Raw genomic sequence first — 21,896 nt, forward strand, 5'->3', positions numbered from 1 at the left:
GCTCCCAACATCTTCTGAACAAGGCCTTCTGAGCATAGGCCTGACACAGCAAGTCTACAGGCACCAAACACGTATGGACACTGAGGTGTCGTTTTCCCATTGCACTTGGAGTGTAGGTGTGTACATTCCCCATGGAGTCAACACAGGGAGGAAGGTACTTCACACCCAGCCATATCCCCAGTGTCTGATCTTTTGGGTCTCTGAGCCTCTAGAAGTGCGTCTTTCCTGCAACTATAGAGTCTGTGGTCCCAGACTTGCAATTCAAGTTAGGAGATAAAATTCAGAAAGATGAACCCAAGCTTCTGTGCCTGCTTTGCACCAGAGAGTGGAAAACCCACCTGCAGACAGTCATGGCAGATTGTTATGTCACCAGGTTCCTTCCTCCATCAGGGAGGTGACTCCACTGTACACCAGTGAAAATCATCCCTCTGAAGCAACCATGGGCTACACAACTACCATCCTCCTTGAATTTTCAAAATAGCGCCCAAGTAGCGCAGAGGGCTTTGGCTAGCTCTCTTGGTGAATCTGGCTGCAAACTAACCTTCATAGCAGAGTGCTGTTGGCTGTGTTAGAACTGGCAAGTCAGAGCATCCAGCCACCCATTAGCGAACACTGTTAGCAAGAAAAGTACTCCAGGGCACTAGGTCAGGGGAACAGAAGAGAAAACCCAAGTAGGTCAAACCCACTAGAAAGGCCAATTCAGTCTTAACTACTCACCACATCATACACCTCTGATAGGCCTGGGGTTTCAGGAAAAAATTGCAGTGTCTCCCTCTGGAACCAGTGTGGTGGTTTCATCCATCGTATGTGTTGATGTGAGCAGACAATGGAGACCGTGAGGTCCCTTTCTCTGAATGTCAACTATCGACTGCCTCTTGCAGTAGGTCCAAGTGTTATGGGGAGGGCTCTCGGCTTTTCCAGTTCCCTCCCAAGTCAATCCGCTGGAAGGGGTGTTCTAAGACCACATTTATTAAGCAGAGGACAGGCTTCGAGTGCCACTGCTTCAAGTACCTATGACTCAGGGAGCTGGCTGGGGGTATCAATTAGGGATACACAGATTAGAAATGTCCTTATCTCTTCTCTGCATATCCTCCCCCTAGATTTTAATGTTAATACCACAGACAGTTTTGTCCCTAAAGGGCAAGAAGGCAAATTATAAAGATAGTAGAAAGAAAGGGAGGTGGAGAAGGTGAATAGGGCACAAGGATGCCCTGGTACAAGGAGAAGATAGAAACTTCAGATGGAATATGGTTAAGGCAAAGAAAATGAACAAGGACAGAGTCACAAACGTTGACGTAGAAAATGGGCAAAGAGAGAACACTGAATGTTATTACTTTAAGCTCAGTGTGGAGTTAAGTGCAAGGGCTTTGACTGCGGTGGGTTTGGATGTGCTGGTTGAGACTTGTTTCATCCCAGTTTTAGCTATTCAAAAATAAAGTTTGACATACAGCATAAGCTGTCAATCGAGGCTCCTTTTCTAGTCAACAGAAAGGGAGAGAAAGAGAGAGAAACCTGCCTCCTCCAACAACAGGCATCAGAGCAAGGCAAGATGAATCTTTTCCCGTGAGTGAAGAAGGGAACAAGCTCCCTCTGCTTAGCTGGATGCTGCTGGCTGGAGTTAACCTGTCTCTGTTAACAGAGTCCTGGTCCAGGAGTATTTCTCTAGGACACTACGCTACTAATACCATCAGCCGATGGGAGCGATGGGTTTGCTGGAGGAGAGAGAAACATCTTCCAGAGATCTGTTTCAAAGCAACCTCCAGAACTCACATTCACGTCAGCAAGCCTGGGGCAGGACAAGCCTCTATCCCACACACGTGCCTGGCCTGTTACAGGGGTTGTGTTATCTTGTGCCAAGACACAGTGGCAAGCCAGCTTTGGAGCTTATATTTAATTTAGTTCTTGCTCTGTACAATGTTTGAGCTTGGTGGTCTACCTGACCTATCAAAACCTGCAAGAGCTGCTGCCTCCTCTGAGCTTTGTTTCATTGCTTTATCCAGCGTTTGAAGTGGAGATGGCGAAGTCTAAATTTAGAGTAACTTCAGCAGCACGGTGCGTCTATCCGTGTTTGCACTCCGCTTTCTGAAAAGATGATGACCAAACCAAGCCCAGATTTCCTTTTAATCTGGCCTATTTTAAATCACACTGCAAAGAAAGATATTAAAGCTGCTACTGTGAAGCGTGCTGCTCCATGAATTAGTAATTGTGTTTACCTTCTACATTGGGAATTTTTTGCCTGTGTTGTTGTTTCTTACTGCCACTCAACGTGAGGAGCTTTTATTCGAATGAGACTATTTCAAAGCACTATTACACTCATGTAGAGTCAGGGACTTATTTACTTTCTGACAGTTATTTACTTCCCGTAAACATTTCACAGCCACAGGATCTCCCAGATGAAAGCAGAGTTTGCTCTGTGCTCCTGTTCAGGAGTCTAATTAAAAACTGAATAAAATAGGAGGGACGGAGCTTAAGTGGTAACTGCGATGGATGTGTCTGGAGGGAATTCAACAAGGGGAGCCTGTTTCTTCGCACAGGTGTGGAAGCCTCTGCATAAAAGCGGAAGAAAAATGCTCAACGCAGGAACTGAAAGCCCTGATATGGATAAGGGGAGTAGGGGAGAGACTTTCGGAGATGGGAATGCTATGAGCCAACACTGCTTCTGCACAAACTGTATGCTGCCGTCACTGAAGAGTCGGTCCTGGTTGCTATTTCACATCACCAAAGCCAGCCACCTCCTTTCGCCTGAATACCCTTCCCACAGCACGGAACTGAAGTCAGCAGCAGCATCTCCCTGTGCCTGCGATCCCGCCAGCCCAGAGCCCCCGCCACAGGGACAAGGCTTCTGCACCCCACCTGTGGAAGCTGAGGGCATATCCTCACCTATATAGGGTAGGTCACTAACGCCACTGACGTCCAAATACACCTTCGTATCTCTAGAGGCTATGGGACTTTTAACAGAATTGGTACTTTTTCCAGTATGTTAATCATCACAACAGAATGATAGGCACTGCAAAGGACTCCATCACTGGCTGCCTCTATATTTGGATAACTTTCCACAATCACTGCTCTAGAAAAAGCCAGGGACTTCAAAGTAATCAAATAAAGAAGAAAAAAATAAAGAAATAAAGATCAAGCATTACTTTCCCTGGTTTTCTTTTTCAGAAATAGCTTGTTTGCTGTTGATTAAGGAAAGATTACTTACCATAGCTGTCTAGAGGGCAAGGGCAAATTGCAATTTGCTTAAGGTTTTGAGCGAGGATTTTTCGCTTAAAAGAGTGCATTTGGAGACAAGGGAGATTATGAACAATCCTTTAACAAGATCCTCAAGCCATCAGGCTGTTTAACGTTATTGATCAGTGCAGCCAGAGCACATTTAAAAAAAAAAAAAATCCATCAGATTGAAATGAAAATAGCTTTCTTGTTCCGACTTCTCATAAACTTCATTTCACTTTGCAGCAGAAAGCTTCTCCGAAAGACGGGCAGTCCCCAAGCCCAGGGTGGTGGCCCTGCCAGGAACACACTGCCCTGCACCCCTGCCAGCTCCTTCTGCCTTTGACACAAACACATGCCCAGCAACCACATGTGTGTGATGGTTTTGTCCCAACAAAAAAGGGATATTTCAACAAAAAAAGCCCCTTACCTAACACCTCAAACCAGAATAGATGTCTCCTAACAGCTCATTGCTACAGAAAACCTTTTTAATAGGAAGAAACGTGACTTGGGTGTGTATTTTAAATAGCCTGCTTTTGAGAACGTAGAACACTAAATCAAAATATACCCAGATCCAATTGATGTCATCCACCTAAACAGCAAAGCTTTCACCTCCAAAGTGCCCATGGCTGGGATCGCAATTCTGGGGATTTTGTTTGCAAAATAAATAAAAAAGAAACACTTTGCTTTCAATTTAGTGCCCCAGAAGTTGACAGCAATAGTAGCAAACAATAGAAATTATTTGTATTAATAGCCTTGTTTATTCTAATAATGTTGGCGTTTTCTGCGAAGATTAATTAGCAATAATGTTGTGAATACTATTATATGTGAAATATGCACCATAAACCAAAAATAATTTGACTGACCTATGTTCTAAAGTAAAATATTTACAGTAATGAGATTCTAATTATCCTTTGTTATAGCAGGCCATTCTCTACACTCCTCTTTGTTGATAGGAGATGTATTGTTTCAGCATTTTAGCTCAGTTTATTTTCTCACATTTGCATTTTCTTATGCACAGAAAATGAGAGATGATCATTACCTTCTTCACTTTGCATTCAATTTACATCAACAGCACATTACCTCATCCTAACCCATTTATCTACCACAGAAATTTGATAACAAAAGCTACTGTCAGTCATGAATAAAGATCATTTCAAGTGGAGCAAGAAGAAACAAGATGAATTATAGGTTTCAGGACCTTTTGTTTGCTCAAGAAAGGAAAAATAAAGGATTTTTTCCACCTAGGCAACACGGATCTCACAAGGCTGTAACTCACATTCAGCATCTCATATTTACCTGCAGCTGATCAGTCCTTTCTGCATACAAAAGTAACTCCAAATACCCACGCAACCATAAACATTTCTCCCATTTGCTGCACGAAGGAACATTTTTAATTTTTTGGACTGAGTGCACAGAATTTATGGTTCATAAGCTCAACCAAACACTTCCACAACTACCCAAGGGCTATTGTAGCCTCACAGCAACTAATAGCTCTCCAGCCTGCGAGACACAGGCACATCCAGCCCAGTACGTGCTCTGCGTCCCACTGGATGCCGTTAGCCTGCTCGCGAGCACTCGCGGCGCCGCGAAACGCGCTGTGGGATTCCCTTGCATTGACAATAGCAGAATATCCGTCTTGCTTTGCCGGGAACTAGTGAAACCTGCCAGCTCCCCCCTTCCAGCTCCTCTGGTTTAACAAGCCATCAGAGCCTGCTAGCCTCTTGCTGCTCTTCTTAAGCATAGTATTAGAGCTGAGCCAATACCAAAAGGCAATAGCACCAACAACACACTCAGAAATGGAGTTCTGCTCTAAAATGCCTCTGTCCAAGAGCTTTTTGTAGTTGGGCAGAGCACTGCAAGCCCCCGATGTGCATGGGTGCAATGATGGATTTCAGGTCTGCCGTGTGCATGGGGGAGTTGGGGGAGAAGCAGAAACTGGGAAGCAGGTTTTGAGGAACAGGTCATTGGCAGGAAGCCCACCAGCCCTCCCCAGAGTGGGATGAATGATTTTGGCCTACTTTCCCTACAACTCCTTGAGGAAAGAGGCGAGGGGGGAGATTTTTGACCTTTCCAGAAGCGAATGTTTCATTTATTTTTTTTACAATATTCAGTATTTTCCCAAAAGCAATTACTCACCTTGAAATAGCTCTTCATATTAAGGGAAAGTCAGAAGAAGGGAAGAAATGGGTTTTAAAAGTTGTAAGTAACCCACCATTAAATATGAATGGTTTCATATGAAAACCCACTCTTTCTTTTCTGTATGAAAACCTGCGCCTTTTTCACATTTCATTTCACCCATCTTCCCTCCCTTTCAGTCCGCTCTTTGGCCAGTGTGGACCACGAGCAGCCTGTGAACCTGCCCTGGGAAAAGGCTGCCCTGCAGCCAGGAGCCTGCACGCTCTCCCTGCTCCAGAGCCGGCCTTTTATCAGCACATCCCTATGCCAGCCCACCGTTCAAGCCACCAAGTAGCAGGTTCCTTCCTGGGGCCTCAAGTACAGGACCTAGGAAACTCCGTGGTGTTTCCAGGGTTTGCCCCAGCAGATCTAGACAGTGGACCAATAGTCTCACCTCACTTCATCCAGGTTTCTAATTAGACAACCCAAGTGAGACCGTGCAGTGCTGGCCGACACAGCCCTGCTCCAAGCGTGCCTGGTCCCCGAGAGGAAGCATCATCTGTAGGGTCGTCTTCAAGGGAATTGTGCCGGATCTTTTGGCTGAAATGCGGACCATGCTGAAGCCTTTGAAAATGCTACTGTGGACTTTTATATGGCCAACAACATTACCTGGACAGGAATGGGAAACCCAGTGCTTTAAAGAGGTTCACTGAAGCTGGGTTCATTTATTCTTGTGCCATGCTCAACCTCCAAACATGGCAGTAATATCCTACAGGGCAGAAGATGAGCCCAAGGACTGCAACTACCTAAGGTTTCCTGTACATGGACGTGCCCTCTCATATAACACCCATGCTGCCATTGCAAGCCTCACCAATGGCACATCTGGGGACCTTAAATTAAAGGGTTACCCAGAGTAAATAAACAAGCACTTGCACTTTGGAACTATTGACTGAACTCCACCACCCGAACAATTTGTTAACGAGACGTTTGGGCAGTGGGAAGAAGATGGCAAATATCCTCCTCATAGTCTCCATTTGTCTTCTGGGAGCTTGTCTTGGTGACGAAAGTACAGGTGGGTTCATTTAAAAACCTAGCGAGTCCTTCCCTTTTGGGGCAGGGGGTTACTGGCACAGGTGAAAGGACAGTTTGTCACTTGACGGTGGGACAGCTTGTGCAGTCTCATAAGAGACAAGAGCTCAGAGGGACTGCTGTGTTTCATAGCGTCTCTCTTTAAAGCTCTGGTTCTTTCTTGGGAATGAAATAATAGCTTTTATGCTGATTTTATGCAGAATGTGCCACAGGGATTAATTTTAAGAATGGAGTTTTTCTTAAATTTTTGCTGTTTTTAAGCTTTCAGAGCTTGATTCAGCCATTTTAGAATGCACGCATCCACACACAGAAGGAAAAAAAAGGGCAGAGCATCGCTGGTGGAGTAACATCCACACCTCTGTGTGTGCCACCGCTTTGTCCTGGAGTACAAACAAGTACGCACATCCATAAAACAGTCATTGGATTTGCCACTGCGAGAATTGTTCAAAGCCAAACCCAGCGTGAATTTAACAAAGACTGTAAGATGCAGCCAAAATTGTAGACAAGATAGAGCAGTTGATGGATGTGGGCAATCACACATAGTAATGCAGGCTGTTGCTTGATTTATCTGTAGCAGCAACAGTTCCAGCAGAGGCTGGTTCACATCTAGTGTGAGTATTTGTTTGGTGCGAGGCTGGCCTTTCTTCTTTCATTATAAAACATTGCAAGTAACAGGTTAAAAAAAGAGGCCTCTTTCCAAAATGTTTGCTTAGCAATGAAAAGTGAGCAGAACCTCGTATCGGTACCACCACTCACCCAGGTGTACCTCCTAGAAAATACAATCCTCAGCTGGCAGGACAGGTCTCCCCCCACGTCCCCTTGGCCCAGAGACCCATCTCACTCTCAGATACTGGTTCAGAAGTTGATAAGTCATGTATGAGTATATTCTTGCTGTAAGGATGGTTTCCAGCCAGGGTGAGTACCATGCCTGCGATCCCACGGGGCCTGCAACCTTCAGTTCAAATCAAGTTTTGCTTGTAAAGCAGTATGTGGGATCAGTAAGCAACTGAGAAAGCCTAGCGGGATCTGAGGGAGGCAAAGCTGCATTCATTAAAATGAGTTCTCTCCATTAAATGGGTTAATTACGGCAGGTGCCTGGCACATCCCACTGGGAAGAGGTGAAGGAGTGGGTCTAACACAGCTGCCTCACACGTCACATGGGGTGATGTGCAGCTATGCCCACATCAGGATCCCTGGGCACGAAGCACATGCAGAGCCCAACAGGGTTACAAAACCAAGGAAGGCTGCTCCATCCCTCTCACCTGAGCCATTTCTGCCCAGCCTGGGGACAAGCTGGAGGCTGCAGCCCATGCCATGGAGAGAAAGGGGCAGGTCTTCTCCAGCAAGGCTGTGCCCCCCCGGTGCCTCCACACCCTCAGCCCCCTGCTCGGCCGGGGAGGCTCACTTGGGGGTGTACGTTCATGTCCCACACGTAAACCACAACCCTGCAGCTGCGAGGGGACCAGCCAACCCATGGGGGCTACAGTGTTTGAAACAAGCCTCGCATCTTCAGAGGTCAGTGCTTTACCCATCCATATCTACTTCCAAACAATTAGACTAAGGCCAGGATTTTTATGCACTCCTTTTAGTTTTTAACCAAAACCACACTAGCATGAGGAAGGCGGAGGTGCAGGCTTGCTGTACAATGATTAAAAGCATTGCAAAAACAATGAGTTCAGTTCTTGCAGAGAGATCTCTAGGTGAAGGGGCTGGTTACACCATCAGTGGCATGGCGTAAATCACAGCAAACCCCTTTGGGCTCATGAGCGATCAACAAAACCGATCCTGTGCAGCTTCAGAGAGGCTGGGATCTGCTCTGGATCGAGAGCAGAAGTTAGCCATGAGAAGTGATGAGCAGCTGGTACTTGCCCCTCACTCTCCCCTCTGCCTGCACGACTGAGCTCGTGCTCTCCTTAACCCTTGGAGGGGCCAGGCCCACAGTGCCCAAACCCCTTCCAGCGTAGAGCCCCCAGACAAGGGTCCGTGGCCAGGGTGGCCACCAGCAGCTCCAAGAAGAGCCTCTCTACCGTGCCATCTGGTGACAAAAAGGGACGTGGCTGCGAGCGCTAAGGGAGGGTGGAGAAAGAGGAGAGGCTGGGGAGGCAAAGCGGGAAGCTCCTCTGGGTGAATAATGTCTTTTTTAGAGCAGTGGGATGGGGGAAGAGTGCTCAGCAGAGGCAGGGGTCTCTGAAAGGTGGGTCAGGAGCAAACCCTGCTGGGCCGCTGCCACAGGGAGGCTGCTGCTGCCGACCCTGCCCATGGGACGCGTGGCCCTGCCGGGAGAGCGTTCACGGTAGCACCATGACGGGACTGCATGCCCTTGTGCCCTTCACCTGGCAGCCACCATGGGAAGGCTGGTGGCCACCGTGGACATCCCACCTAGACTGGGGGTCCCTGCAGCGCCAGCAGCTCTCTGCTGGTGGTTTCTGCCCAGGAGCTTGGCCGGCAAGTTGAAGGTGGATGCACACCACCTTGTTGACATGACCTGCCCAGGGGGTGAGAAGGGCTCACATCACCGCTCCTGCCCGCAGGAAATGGTGGTACCCCGGCACGTGGGCACGGGTGAGGGGCAGGGAGAGAAGCAAACAGCCCGTGGCTTCCAAGGGACGCAGCTGCTTGCGGAGGCAAATGGCCTTTCACAGCCAAAATAGGCAGGATGATTTCTGTGTTCAAACAAGGCCTCACCAAGCAGCAGCATGAAAAAACCTATTATTTTCCCCTCTCAAATAGCTTATTCTGGTCTGTGCATCTATGATAGGAGGTACTCACACCATCTGCTTGAGGGTATTTTAAGCATCGAACTTCAGCGCTCCTAATCACCCTCTCGCCATCAGTCATTTCTGTCTATCGACTAGTTTGACTCTACGTTCTCCAGACTGCACTTAAGTTAGACACCAAAGAAACCTGAAGTAGATGATAACACTCCTGAAACGTCCCCGGCCATGGGGCAACAGGGGGTGAATGCATGAAAAGGGCTTGCTTTCTGGGAGAACAGAGCCCTGACAGCCCATCCCAGGTGCATGACACGACGGCACGTGCTCATCTCTAGCCCGTATTTCTTTTCAAATTGCAGTTTTCATTGAGGACAAAGAGGCGAACTCAGTTCTGCACAGGCAAAAGCGAGCCAATTCAAACAGACTGGAAGAGGTTATTCCTGGGAACCTCGAGAGAGAATGCATAGAAGAAAAATGCAGCTTTGAAGAAGCCCGAGAAGTGTTTGAAAATACGGAGAAAACGGTGAGTATTGCTGCTGCAAAATGGCAACACCTTGTTCCCCCCAGCCCACACCTCTACGAGCCCTTCAGGTGATGCACAGAGGGAGAAGGAGGAGTGAACAGCAAGGGGAAAACCTGCAGGGGCCAAGCGCGTCTCTCGTGTTTTATTCTCATTTGTGATCCATGAGTTGGTCTGGGGAACTGCTTTCAAGGTTCGTTGGTCACCATCGGGAGTACGGAGGTGGTTGTTTCCCTGCAAGCCTTTTGCTTTAGCTTTGGAGTCGTCCCTTTACTGCGTCAGTCAGGCAGTGCCCAGAAATTCGAAATCAAGGGAAACGTCTTTTTTTTTTTTTTCCTTTGCAGATGGAGTTTTGGAAAACATACATTGGTAAGAACTGCTTTCTTCGTGTTCAAATACATAATATTCATCTCTCAGTGCATAAATAGCAGATGTTTATTGAAACAAATGTATTCCAGCATTCAGAAACAGTTTTATGACAGAGCTAGTCAGCGTCATGCACTCTAAATCCTGCAGCCACCCAGCCTGGGCCTGTCCCATTTGTATACAGATTGCAAGCAAAAAAAAATTACTTAACACTTTCTTTGTTCTAGCAGGTTTTTTGAACAAACTTCAAAAACCTCACAGAACAAAAACCAGTTCACACAGACCACTGGATCCACTGAGCCCAGGTCACACTCTGGGCTTCTAGTTTCAGCTGTAGCGTAGAGTAAAACAAGACAGCAATAATTAACACCCCTCCAGCAAACAGCAAATGCTCTGTTCTCAAGCAGAGATCTCCAGATAAGGCACAGCCTTGTGCAAGCACAGCATGAATCCCTGGAAATGCCATATTAAAGTGGAGCCTCAACATGATCATAGCAAACAGCTCTTTGCAATTCACACCAGTGGTCCCAAACCCTTGCTTCTCCACCATTTTCTTTCCACCATCTATTTCATCCCTTTCAGCCTCCATCCCCAACGACTCCTCAGTCCCTTACCAAAAAGATTTCAATGCCCACTAAAACATCTGAAACTAATTTTAAGGACGTTTCAATAAATGAACTGTTTTGTAGATTGGCGAAGCGCCCAGAACATCTCACTAAAAAGCCTTAAATAATTCAGATTAGTCAGTCCAGACTATAAAATAAAAAAGTTACATTTGCATTGTAGGACTGTCCTCTGAAAAACCAGCCGATGAAACTCAACACTGCATTTGTTTCCCTGCCGCTGTAACCAATTAGCTCTTCAAAAATAATGAATGCCATATATTCCCCTATCATCCAAAGAGCCTGGGTTACTGTTCAGCTTACAAGCTGCTGTTCCCAACGCGTGCAGCCCACAGGAGCTCGCCCCTTGCACAGCACCCAAGCGGTACCAAGCTCCGATTGCCCTCACCAAGCAGCGACAACAGCCGCGATCCACGCCTTACGTGCAAACCCCTACACCCTGCCTTAGACGAGACAAAACCATTTTGTCCATGTTTGCAAGCTGCCTTCTGCATTCCAGCCCGTTCCTCAAAGCACCATGAACAGCCACACTTACTGGCAGTACCCAAATGCGTGTAGATGTTCCCCGTCCTCCTTGTCTTTGCATAACCATTTCAAAGCGCACTTCCCTGTAATTTAACATCACGGATTTACTGTTCCAAAGTGTTAGATCACTAATATTGCAATACTGGGTACTTTTATTAAAGCCTCAGCTTCTCAGCTATAAGCAACTGTGAAAATAAAAGCCCTGACATGTGAAGAAAAATCTAGACCAGTTAACAGTAGTACAAGACTTGGAAAGAAAGAGCAATGACCGAGGCGCTCAAACCTAATACACAGAGAGGTCTGAAAAGCCAAGTGGACAGGCCCAAACCTTCAGAAAACAAAGACAGTAGTGTTAAAATAATTCAGATTAGGAAATTCTAACCACTCTTGAGAAAGCAAACCTTCTAACTTTGTCTGTCTAACCTAGCCAAGACATGAGGTCCTGTTGAGATGTTGCATGAGGGAGACCGACGAGGAGTTCTGCTGAAAAGAGCAGAATTAACCCACGCAGGACGGGGTACCTAATTAGGACTCTGGGTAAAGCACTGCTACTGATGTTACCCCAGCGCTGACGTTGCCTGTTGCGCGCTTGGGTGCCAGGATCTGACTTATTTTCCGTTACAAAGAAGGAAGGTGTGCAGTCTCTTGCTCGTCTTTAACAGGAGGCTTGCACAGGGCAAGGCTCCAGCGCTTCGTCGGCACCAGCTGTGGTGGACGCTCGTATTTGTTAATTCTCCTGTCTTCTCTCCAAGATGGAGATCAGTGCGACCCCAATCCATGCAAAAATGGAGCCGTTTGCAAGGATGCAGTAAGTTCCTATGTGTGCTGGTGCCCAGCTGGGTACGAAGGCAGAAACTGTGAGATAGGTACGTACTGGGGGCTCGTCCTGTGCTTGTTCTGCCCTACTTGAAATCCCATCAGATCAAAGAGGGCATAGAGTTTCATGCTACTCGAGGGCTGTTTCGGACACACTTTGCCTGTATGGATGTGCAAATTCAGCCTGTCAGCAATGGGATTACAGGGGGACATGCTTGGGGATATAGGAGCGGATGTCTCCGTCCTCTCCTGTCCTTGGTGGAGCCCCAGCTCCACCTCTGCTGAGCACTGAGATGCTTGCTCTTACGCAGGGTTCAACAGAGAGTCAGGCTCAAGGTCTTTTGTTCGGCACGCTGTGGCTGCCAGCGCAAATGTTGACACAGAGACCTTCCTTTATCTCCCCAGCACAAGCCTTTCCGGGGCTGCTCATCAATCAGGGACGACGTGCTCACCTGCTGAAAGCAACAGTTTTCCACCCGCCCCGACGGGGCCCCGTGCTCTCACTCCTCCTCTCCATTCCTCACGCCAGGCTGGGCAGCAGGTGCTGAGCAGGGCAGGATTATTGCAACCTCCTCTCGATGGCACTCTGCTAAATTCGTAATTATAATTATCCCCAGCAACCTTGGTTCTGAAGGCAAACAAAAGGCAAATATTTTCCTGATGGGTTGAGGAGTTTATGAGAACCAAACAGCTGATAATTTAAGCAAGAGGGATATTCAGCTCTTATATTTATAATATAATCAGGGGCTGTGCAACTCGCATAATGTGCTAGACTCACTGCACTAATAAAAGATTCTCTTTCTAGTTGTGCTTCTGCTCTGGCAAGAGAGGAGCGTATGTTAAAAAGAGCATTTCAAAGCTGCATCAAATTTAAATAGTCTCATTACAGATTTCTCGTGGAAGTGAGACAGGAACAAAAATAGCACTAGAAGTGAGGCGTGAAAAGGAGCTCTGTAAAAATAGTAAATGATGGCATTAAAATGGCTACAGGAAGGGAGGTGTCCTTGAGGAAGTAGGAGTGGAGTTAATCTGCTGTGAAGTTATTTAAAAACTCACTGAGAATTAAAAGGACGTCTGTGGATTAGTGGTTTCCCACCTCCAAGAGGAGTGCAAGGTGGGGTGAGGGAAGACACGCACAAGTCACAGGAACCTCGCCGTGCCTCAGGTTGGGACCCGTTTCATCAAACGTCCTGCTGAAATGGGTCTTCCACGTTAGGCTGCGATGATTTATTGGTGTGTCAGGAAGAACAAATGGCTTTGCTTGAGGGTTTAAATTCGGACCCCAGCGATAATCCCAGGACAAAACCCTTGTTGGGTTCAGGGTTTGCTCCCATTTGACACACGGCATTCTCCGCTAGCATCCGCACCGGGGCTGGATTGCCGTAAGCACAGGGGGAGGAGAGCAGCACCACGGTGGGGAAATCACGTGGCGTGTAACCAAATATTTGCAGGAGTCCTTTAGGGTCAGGCTGCCAAATTTCAGGCAGCACGCAGTTGGTGCAGGCAGGAAGCCGCACCAGGGCTCGGCAGGACCTCTCATAGGGCCGTTCCTCAACCTGCCTCCTTGAAGAGGTGCCCAGCGTTCCTTCGTTATGAGCAGGGATGTGATTTGGAAGGAGGACACTCTCCTTGCAAACAAGCACCTGTTTTCCACAGGCTGGAACAACCGGAGTGGGTTGTAGGCTGAGACCAAAGGCCCAAGTCCCAGTGAATCTCTGACCAGTTGTATTTCTAAAGAGCTTTCACAGTTTCATTTTAATTTCTTTCAGACTTCACTTGTGCTATTAAAAATGGAGGCTGCAAGCACTTTTGCAGGCATGATCCACCACAGAAAGTTGTGTGCTCCTGTGCCGCTGGCTATAGACTTCATGAAGATGGAAAGTCCTGTGAACCTACAGGTTAACTTTTAAAGTGTTTTGAAGAGATTTGGGTGAAAGTTTCCAAGGTCTTGTCCTGGATTTAGATACATGAATCTCATAGAAATGCAATATCCTGTTGGAAACCAGCCTTGGTTTCCTGCTTAGCAAATGTAAAGAGCCTGACCCTGCACTTTCCCAATGGCAGATGTGGGGTCAGGCTTGAAGGATGCAATTTAAACACCCTTTTTTTAGCCTAGGTGGGTGGAGAAGGAGGATAGTTGTCCAGGAATTTGTTCATGAGGCAAATGCTCGTTTCAGATGGCTGCTCGCACAGACGCCTCTCCCACTTGCAGCCATCTTATATTTCTAGATATGGATCAGTAGTTTTCTGGAGGCATAAACGTGATGTTCATCTACACCAGCATACACGCTGGTGTCCAGCCAGCCAGAGCTCGCTCCCACGTTCTTCCAATAGGAGCTACTATTTAGTTACTGATCCTACATCGAGGATGCTCTGAGCTTTTTCAGAATAAAAGACAATCTTTCGTAAGTGTAAATCCTCCTGGTGGTCCATTTCATGGCTGACCATCACACAGTGTCTTATAATTACCTAAGTTGGGTGGAAACAAGTGAAGCTTTGTGGTGGTTCTGTCCTCCCAACAGTGTGTATCTGCACACAAAGACCCTCAACAGGAACTAGACTCTGTGGTTTACCTGTGGTATTGAGTGGGGGGGAGAGAAAATGCATCGCTTGAGGTTGCAACTTCATAAAGAGCTAAAGAATAGCTGGTTCTTGTTATATTCCCCAACTTCACCCCGCTCCTAGGCTGTTACCATATCTCTAACTACACTGACACGTGCAATCCCAACCCACCACAACACAGCAAGTTAATTGGGCATGAACATCTCAGAAGCACATCTGGCAGAGGAAAGAGGAGATTGAGTAGAGAAATATTTTGTCATCTAAGGTCAATTTAACATTTGATGCTGACATATTTCTAACACCTGAGAGTAATAGATTTGCATACCTAAGCTAGCATGCAGGTGAGTTAGTTTCTGAAGGTCTGATAAGACACAGCCAGGAATGCCTTGAGCTCCTGAAAGTGCTGACTTTCAGCAATCGGTGTAGGAAGTATCTTAGGCTGGGAGTCCTTCTGTTAATGGAGATCATTAAGAGCTCAGGCCTGTGTTGCCCAACATGCTGTATCACTTTCACCAGACCAGAAAGTTTTACTGTTAGCAATAAGATCATCTTTCAGGTTGGGTAATTGCCCTTCCTGAAAAAGCTTAGCTTTTATTGGCTCTGAAACCTTATTTCCTAGCCTAACCTCACAGGTAGCACTTTCCATCACTCATCACTTATTTAGGCCCTATTCCTAAAGCTGACTGTTTAAAAAAAAAAACAAAAAAACCAAAAAGAAATCTCAGTAGGCCACACTTACATCTGATTTTACACTAATGTTTGTTTGCACAGTACTGTCAAAAGCTTTTCAGATGAAAGACAATGCCTGATGCTATTTACTATTTTGACTGCCACTATCAGCAGGAATTCGGCACACACTGCGTAGGAGAGAAATGGGAAGAGCTCGTCTGAAATGAGCCTACAGATGAGATCTTCATTAAGAGAGAAAAGCTACAACTCTAGAAAGAGTTTATTAATGTTTTCCTCACCTTGGTGCCAAGCAGGATTATCTGTACAATTGGCAGATATTATTTCCTGCCCTCTCCCAGCTGGACTTTTATTGTACTGGAGTTACTTGCTGTAGAAATGTCAGCCAAGCGCCTGGCTGCCTATGGCAGCAAGCCTCCCAGGCACGCACCTCAGCATCCCGCGAAATAAAGGCGCAGCTGCACCGTCCCGTCAGACGCGCGCTCTCTCTCACAAGCTTTCTTCTTTTTATAAGCTGGCCAGAATTAATTTCTAAAGCCCAGAAACAATTTATGCTTTTGCTACTCTTACATATTACCTGCACTGCTGCTCAAAGGCACAGGCATCTGTTTGCACGGAGAACGCACGAGTCGGCCCGCGGCCCTGCGTCTCCCGTGTCGGTCCTGAGACAGGGAGCTGAGATGAGGCAGCATTTGCCTCCTTGCCTGCTCCTTCAATTGCTGTAACTCTCAGCGGGACACACAGCCAGTCGTAACCGTGACTGTTTCTCTCCCAGTGCCGTATCCCTGTGGGAGGATCACGGCTCCTGAAGCGAAGAGCAAGCTCACCCGAGCCATGAACACCTTTGAGCACTGGAACATCACTGCCGATGACCACAACGATGCTCGTGACGAGGTGCTCGACAACATCACGGAAACCAGCACCGCCGCCACCACGAAAATCACACCGATAATTAAGACGGGCAACCGGGTTGTCGGTGGATCAGACAGCATGAGAGGCGAGGTGCCTTGGCAGGTACTGGCTATTTCTCCAGCTCCCGTAACCCCAGCAATTGCTCTGTCTATTCATTTCCTTCTGAATGCAGAATCATCTTAATTCTACATACTCAAGCCTGTCTCTGAGGTTAGTTTAGCAATAGATCTCAAGTCTAACAGGAACACAGCTTCTTTCTGTTCACGGTTTTATGCCACAGCAACAAAACATGGCAGGGGGTCTACCCTAGCAAAAAAGCTAGAAGTCAGAGTCACAGCAGCTTTATCTGCAGGGCACAAAGGATCCAGTTTTGAGCTATAGCAACAGATTCCCCAGCAGTCCACGAATTTACCAAGATTAAGCCGAAGGCTGAGGGAGGGGAGCTTTGCAAGGCACAGCTTTGCAAGGAACAAGGCAGCTCCATTTTTGGCTCCATCAGTTTCAACAGATCCATGAGAATTTATATCAACAAAGGATCTGACCTTGTATGACATCTACCAAATCCAGCTGCCCTTTCTTTATCCAAGCCCACATCCTCCTTGCAACATCCTTGTCGTCTCTACCTCACCAAAAGCGACATCGTAGGTGAGGGGGGCTGCAGAGAAGCCTCCTCCAACCCACCGCTCTGCAAATACTTTTGAATTGGTGTCAAAAGGAAAGTTAGCTCCTAGCTTGGATCTTTTTCAAAGTCATCTACTGCCCTTAAATTCTACTCTGGCTTCAGCGAGCACAGAAATCTCAGTGGCTGAGAGTGCAAAGTAATAAATTCCAATGAGGTTTTAGGAATGGCAAATCTCTTTCTGTTGCAAGCTCTGGCACAGACCGACCCTGGGGATGTCAATGAACTGTTGCCCACGCAGGGAGGCAAATGCCCATTCACACAGACCAGCCGATCCCTCCGCATCTGCTGCGGCAGTGAAGCGGTGAGCAGGGTGTTTTAGAAAGGTCAGGAGCAGGCACCTGCCCTCCATTTCAGAGCTAAAAATGCCAGTAACGTGTTACTGGCAAACAAACCAGCCGAAGCAGCAGCGGGAGGTTTGTTTGGAGGTCGTGCTTTGTGTCTGAGGGAGAGGCCGTACCGCTGCCCTGGCCACGCAGAGCTTTCCGGCACAGCCTTTTGTGGGACAAACCATAGGTGATGCTGGCACCCACCACACCTTCACAGAGAGTCAAGAGGAGAACCAGAAAGTTAAATATGAGAAATCAGTATCCATAAAGAAAGTAAATTCACACACTACAAGTCCACCACGTCTGGCTAGTTGGCTGTGCTCATGGAGACCTTCACCTCAGCAGGCACCTCCTGAAAATAATCCCTTTGAGCTCCTTAAAAAGCAGCCGGCTCTGCCTAGCGAGGCATCGAAGGAGTAAATGTGTGGAAAGTACGAGGCAGATAGACAGCGACGAGCCACGTCACGCAAAAGGAACGAAATGGGTGAATTATAAAGAAACCCCTCTTTTAAACACAGTCCACCAAGTCAGCTGATCAATTTACTTAGAAGTTCCAGCATAAGGGATGTCCTGGCTTGCGCCCCGTAAGTGCTGAGGCAGTTAGATGCCCAAACGAAATGGGTAGTTAAGATTTTGCCCCTAGTTAACTAGTTAAGATCTAGACACTGGCAAAGCACTTTTAGGAGGTGCGTGCAGAAGCGCTTGTATTTTGGACGCTCTGAGTTTTCCGCTGAGGCTTGTGTTCGGGGCTGTCTGCCCTCCCAGCCTGGCGGCAAAGGGAGGGGACGTGCAACGGGGCACTAACGCTGTGCGGGGCGGTTGGCCGCCCTCTGCGACAGAGCAGGGGACGGAGGGGCAGGGACTCCCCGAGGAGCAGCATCTCTGGCAGCACGGGGTCCGTACGGCCTAAACGCAGCCTGTCCTATAGCCAAAAAAACCCCCTGCATCCCACTGATTTACACGAGCCCACGGGTGTGATTTCCTTCTGCTCCCACAGGTCTATCTGGTGAACAGCCACGGCGTGGGCTTCTGCGGCGCATCCATCATCAACGAGAAATGGGTAGTGTCGGCAGCGCACTGCCTGCAGCCAGGCGACAACGTCACTGCCGTGGCAGGTGAGCACCGGGGGTGGCATCGGGCCAGTGCAGGCAAGGGACGCGGGACAGGGCTTGCACTGGCCGGGCGCAAGGCATTGCACAGAACCCTGGGGCCCACGCCACCACGATGGGCAGCGACGTGGCACGCGTTGCTTTGGGGCATCGAGGCCCCTTGTTGAAGACTGCAGATTGCGGCGTTTCGGCAGCCTGGTCTCTGCAGGTACCACCACCTCCAGTGGGAGCGGTGAGCTGGGTCTGGCCTTGGTCCCAAAGCCACGGAGCTGCTGGACCACGTTGCAAACGCAGCTCAACCCGACCACAGGCAATCACCTCACCTGAGCCAGAGAGAACCCCAGGCTGCTTAAAAGCCCAGTGGGCTTCAGTTAAGATGCTGCTTCATGAGCTGGTGTGATGGATTCTTCTCTCTGCTGGCCACATAGGACCTCACTAGGATTTCTGCTCTTTTTGGGGGGTCACACTAAGTTTTCACACAACTCTCAGAGAACAGATTTGTGTGGCTGGTGCAAGAGGGGCACCAGCAACTGACTAACTCTTTGCAAGGAGAAGATGACTACTTTTGCTCCTAACTTCTTTAGAAGTAAAGAGAATTTATGGATTGAAGTAGAGAAACTAGGCTGGCATGTGGGAAAGTGTGCTTTTACAGCAGGGTCTCTGGGGAGTCTGGCCACGCTGCCCCTGCCTGACTGCACAGCAAGCGATGCTGCTACTTTACAAAACAAATGTATCTCTGCTTGAAAAATGGTGTTTCCCGCGCCTCTTGGTACCCAGCTGTTCCAGACTGCCTGCGAGGCAGCCTGCTGATAACGGGGTCTTGCGGGGCCTTGGCAAGTGTCACGGTGCCACTTCTCACAGCCGTGGCAGAATCAGCTTCCCCAAAGTATTTGTTCTCCCCTGTATGAATATCTAGTATAGGAGGGTTACACTGATAGGTACAGGAGGGGAACGCTGATATGGTTAGTAATTGCTACAAGCAGCACTGAGAGGAGGCATGGAAGAATCATGCTTTCTGTTTCAACACTACAAAATGTATTAGTGACAAAAACGACATTCTATCTGAACCTTGAAGCGCTGAGTTTACATCTACGGACACAAGCTCATCAAGAGGCTCCAGCTGCATCTTCCTCTTCCATGTTAACGTGGCCAAGCTCCTGGGTGTGCATGGCCAGACCCTGCAGGCTGAGCGCCGTGGGGCTGGGCATCACCCGCCCGGTGCTGGCAGGGTGAGCCTCGCAGCTTGCACGCAGCGTTTTTTGCTATTTACTTTCAGGCAGTTTTGCCGGAAAGCCCAGCACAAAGCCCAGCCTTGTGCCCGCTGACATGAGAAAGTACAAAATGCCCAGTGCAAAAAGAGTTTCCCCCCAGAAAAGCACGTTTCCACCTGGACAGGGGTTTTGCGTTTGCTGCATCTGCATGCAAACTGCCTCTCCTTCCAGGCTCTCTCCTGCATGTCACACCCCCCCTCCATTCAGGATGCGTTATCAGCCAGGTCCCCTTGCGCTACCTTCCCACGGCTCTGCAGCACCGCTGGGTTTCCAGGGCAGGATTTTGGACAGGCAGCAAGTCAAAAAAGCAAAACACGATTTTGCAGGGCTTCAGGGACTATTGAATTTGTGCCTGTACTACGTACGCTGCATGGGCACCATCTGATTCCTTCACGTCCATTCATGCTAAATGTTCAGCTTTGTATATAGCATCCTAGGAGGCCCAAAAATCAATAGCAGGGGGTGGAAGAAGCATTCGCCTCCCCTGTCCTTCTTTGCCTCTCCACTTTCATCCCTGAAGCATATTTTCAGGTCCCCAGCAATAGTAACCAGCCGTAGCATAAGAAAAACCTTCTGAAAGTCTCCCCCACACCTGTCTTGCATTTACACTGTAGAAACACAGCCTGTGAGGAAGCTGACATTCACGATCTGCTGCAAAAAAACCCTCACAGAGTACATCAAGCAGCACCAGCCACCAAACCCGCCTTCACCAGGCACCAGCATTAACATGAACACAGAAAGCCGCCTCACCTCTCTCGCTGGGCTCTGTGCTGCTCCTCGCAGGCAGACGCAGCAGACACAGGACACTGCCAGGGCCAGGAGTGCTGCAGATATTGTTTAGAGGAGATCGTATATTCTGGAGATTACAGCAAAGCATGTAGAAATACCGCAGCAGGGGTTAAATGCACCCCGCGCCTCTTGGGCTGCGAGAAAGCAAGCGGAAAAGTCATCCTGCTCTCGAGCCTTCAGCACAGCCAGTTCACAGGCAGGAGAGGGGATTCGGCCGCAGGCAGACCCAGACGCTGCCCGTTTGCCGACCCGAGACCACAGAACATTTTCCCTTCCCTCTACCTGTTACACAAGCCGGGAGGGGAGGTAACAGGCTGCCAGCAACTCAATCAGAGGAGCCTGAAGCTGCCGGCAGCACCCTGCAATGGCAAGCAGCTGAGCCTCGTGCCGGCGGCAGGGACCCGGGGCACCTGTGGGTGTCGGGGGGGTGACATTGCATAGTCTCCTGTGCCCCATTCTGCCCCATGACTGTGTGGTTTTGGAAAAGGGAAGGCCAGGTTTCTTTTCGCTAATAAATGGTTTATTTTAGACAAAGATTTTTAATTCTAGGGGCTTTCCCCCTTTGATGCGAGGGCAACATTCCTTTACGTCTCTTTGAGAGGGCTAAATCCCAAGAACAGCCACATTGCTGCTAACCTTGGCAAAAGCATCTGGGCCTTTGGCACTCCATCGGCCAGTGCGTGCCCGGTGCCACACCTGGGGGTTCAGGTCCTGCTGGCTGCGGGGACCGAGGAGGTGTTCCCATGGGGGAACCTCCAACGCCCTTTGACAAGGAGCAAGCAGCCTTGCCAGCACCAGGCTCAGAGCAGCCCAAGGGCTGGGGCGTGCAGCTCTCATCCCTTTGCAGCCACCTGGCTGGGCTGGTATCGCATCGGGACGGCATCGTCAGGGCATGGTCGCTGGTCTGGCCATGGAGCCCAAGCCGTGCTTGTCTCTGCAGGTGAATACAACACCAACGAGGACGACAACACGGAGCAGCGGCGTAAAGTAGTGAAAATCATTCCCCACCCCACGTACAACGCCACGATCAACAAACACCACAACGACATTGCCCTCCTGGAGCTGGACCGGCCGCTCAGCTTCAACAGCTACGTCACCCCCATCTGCATCGGCAGCCGGGAGTTCACCAACGCCCTGCTGAAGCACGGGATGGGGACGGTGAGCGGCTGGGGCAGCATGCTCTTCCGCGGCCGGCCCGCCACCGTCCTCCAGATCCTCAAGGTGCCCTTCGTCGACCGGCCGACTTGCCTCAAGAGCACCTCCACCACCATCCTGCAGAACATGTTCTGCGCGGGCTTCCCGGCCGGGGGCAGTGACACCTGCGGGGGGGACAGCGGAGGTCCCTACACCACCGAGATCGAGGGCACCTGGTTTCTCACAGGGATCACCAGCTGGGGCGAGGAATGTGCCAAGCCAGGTAAATACGGCATCTACACCAGGGTCTCCAAGTACCTGAAGTGGATAAAAGAAATCACGAAGCTTACCTAACCCACGGGAGGTTATGCCGTGCTGGGGGATGGACTGGTTTGTTGAAGAGAGACCGTAGCGATCTACGTGTTTTCCAGAAATCATTGTGT

At 48.9% G+C, this 21,896-nt stretch overlaps 1 protein-coding gene across 1 annotated transcript; it reads left to right on the forward strand.

The window, feature by feature from the left end:
- Positions 1–6,333: 6,333 nt before the first annotated feature.
- Positions 6,334–21,807, forward strand: F9 (coagulation factor IX). Its single transcript, XM_075513156.1, has 8 exons — positions 6,334–6,400; positions 9,491–9,654; positions 9,996–10,020; positions 11,918–12,031; positions 13,751–13,879; positions 16,006–16,244; positions 18,148–18,265; positions 21,260–21,807. Exons 1-8 carry the CDS (start codon positions 6,334–6,336, stop codon positions 21,805–21,807), a joined length of 1,404 nt encoding a protein of 467 aa, XP_075369271.1.
- The last annotated feature ends 89 nt before the right edge of the window (positions 21,808–21,896 follow it).

Source organism: Mycteria americana, chromosome 10, assembly GCF_035582795.1.
Source record: "Mycteria americana isolate JAX WOST 10 ecotype Jacksonville Zoo and Gardens chromosome 10, USCA_MyAme_1.0, whole genome shotgun sequence".
In the NCBI taxonomy this organism is placed as follows: domain Eukaryota; kingdom Metazoa; phylum Chordata; class Aves; order Ciconiiformes; family Ciconiidae; genus Mycteria; species Mycteria americana.

What these genes read in the sequence shown, in the direction of transcription:
- F9 (XM_075513156.1), top strand. Translation starts at nt 6,334, where the DNA reads ATGGCAAATATCCTCCTCATAGTCTCCATTTGTCTTCTGGGAGCTTGT. An exon ending in TTGAAAATACGGAGAAAACG is followed by an intron (nt 9,655 to 9,995) that starts GTGAGTATTGCT and finishes TTTCCTTTGCAG; the next exon opens with ATGGAGTTTTGGAAAACATA. An exon ending in GTTTTGGAAAACATACATTG is followed by an intron (nt 10,021 to 11,917) that starts GTAAGAACTGCT and finishes CTTCTCTCCAAG; the next exon opens with ATGGAGATCAGTGCGACCCC.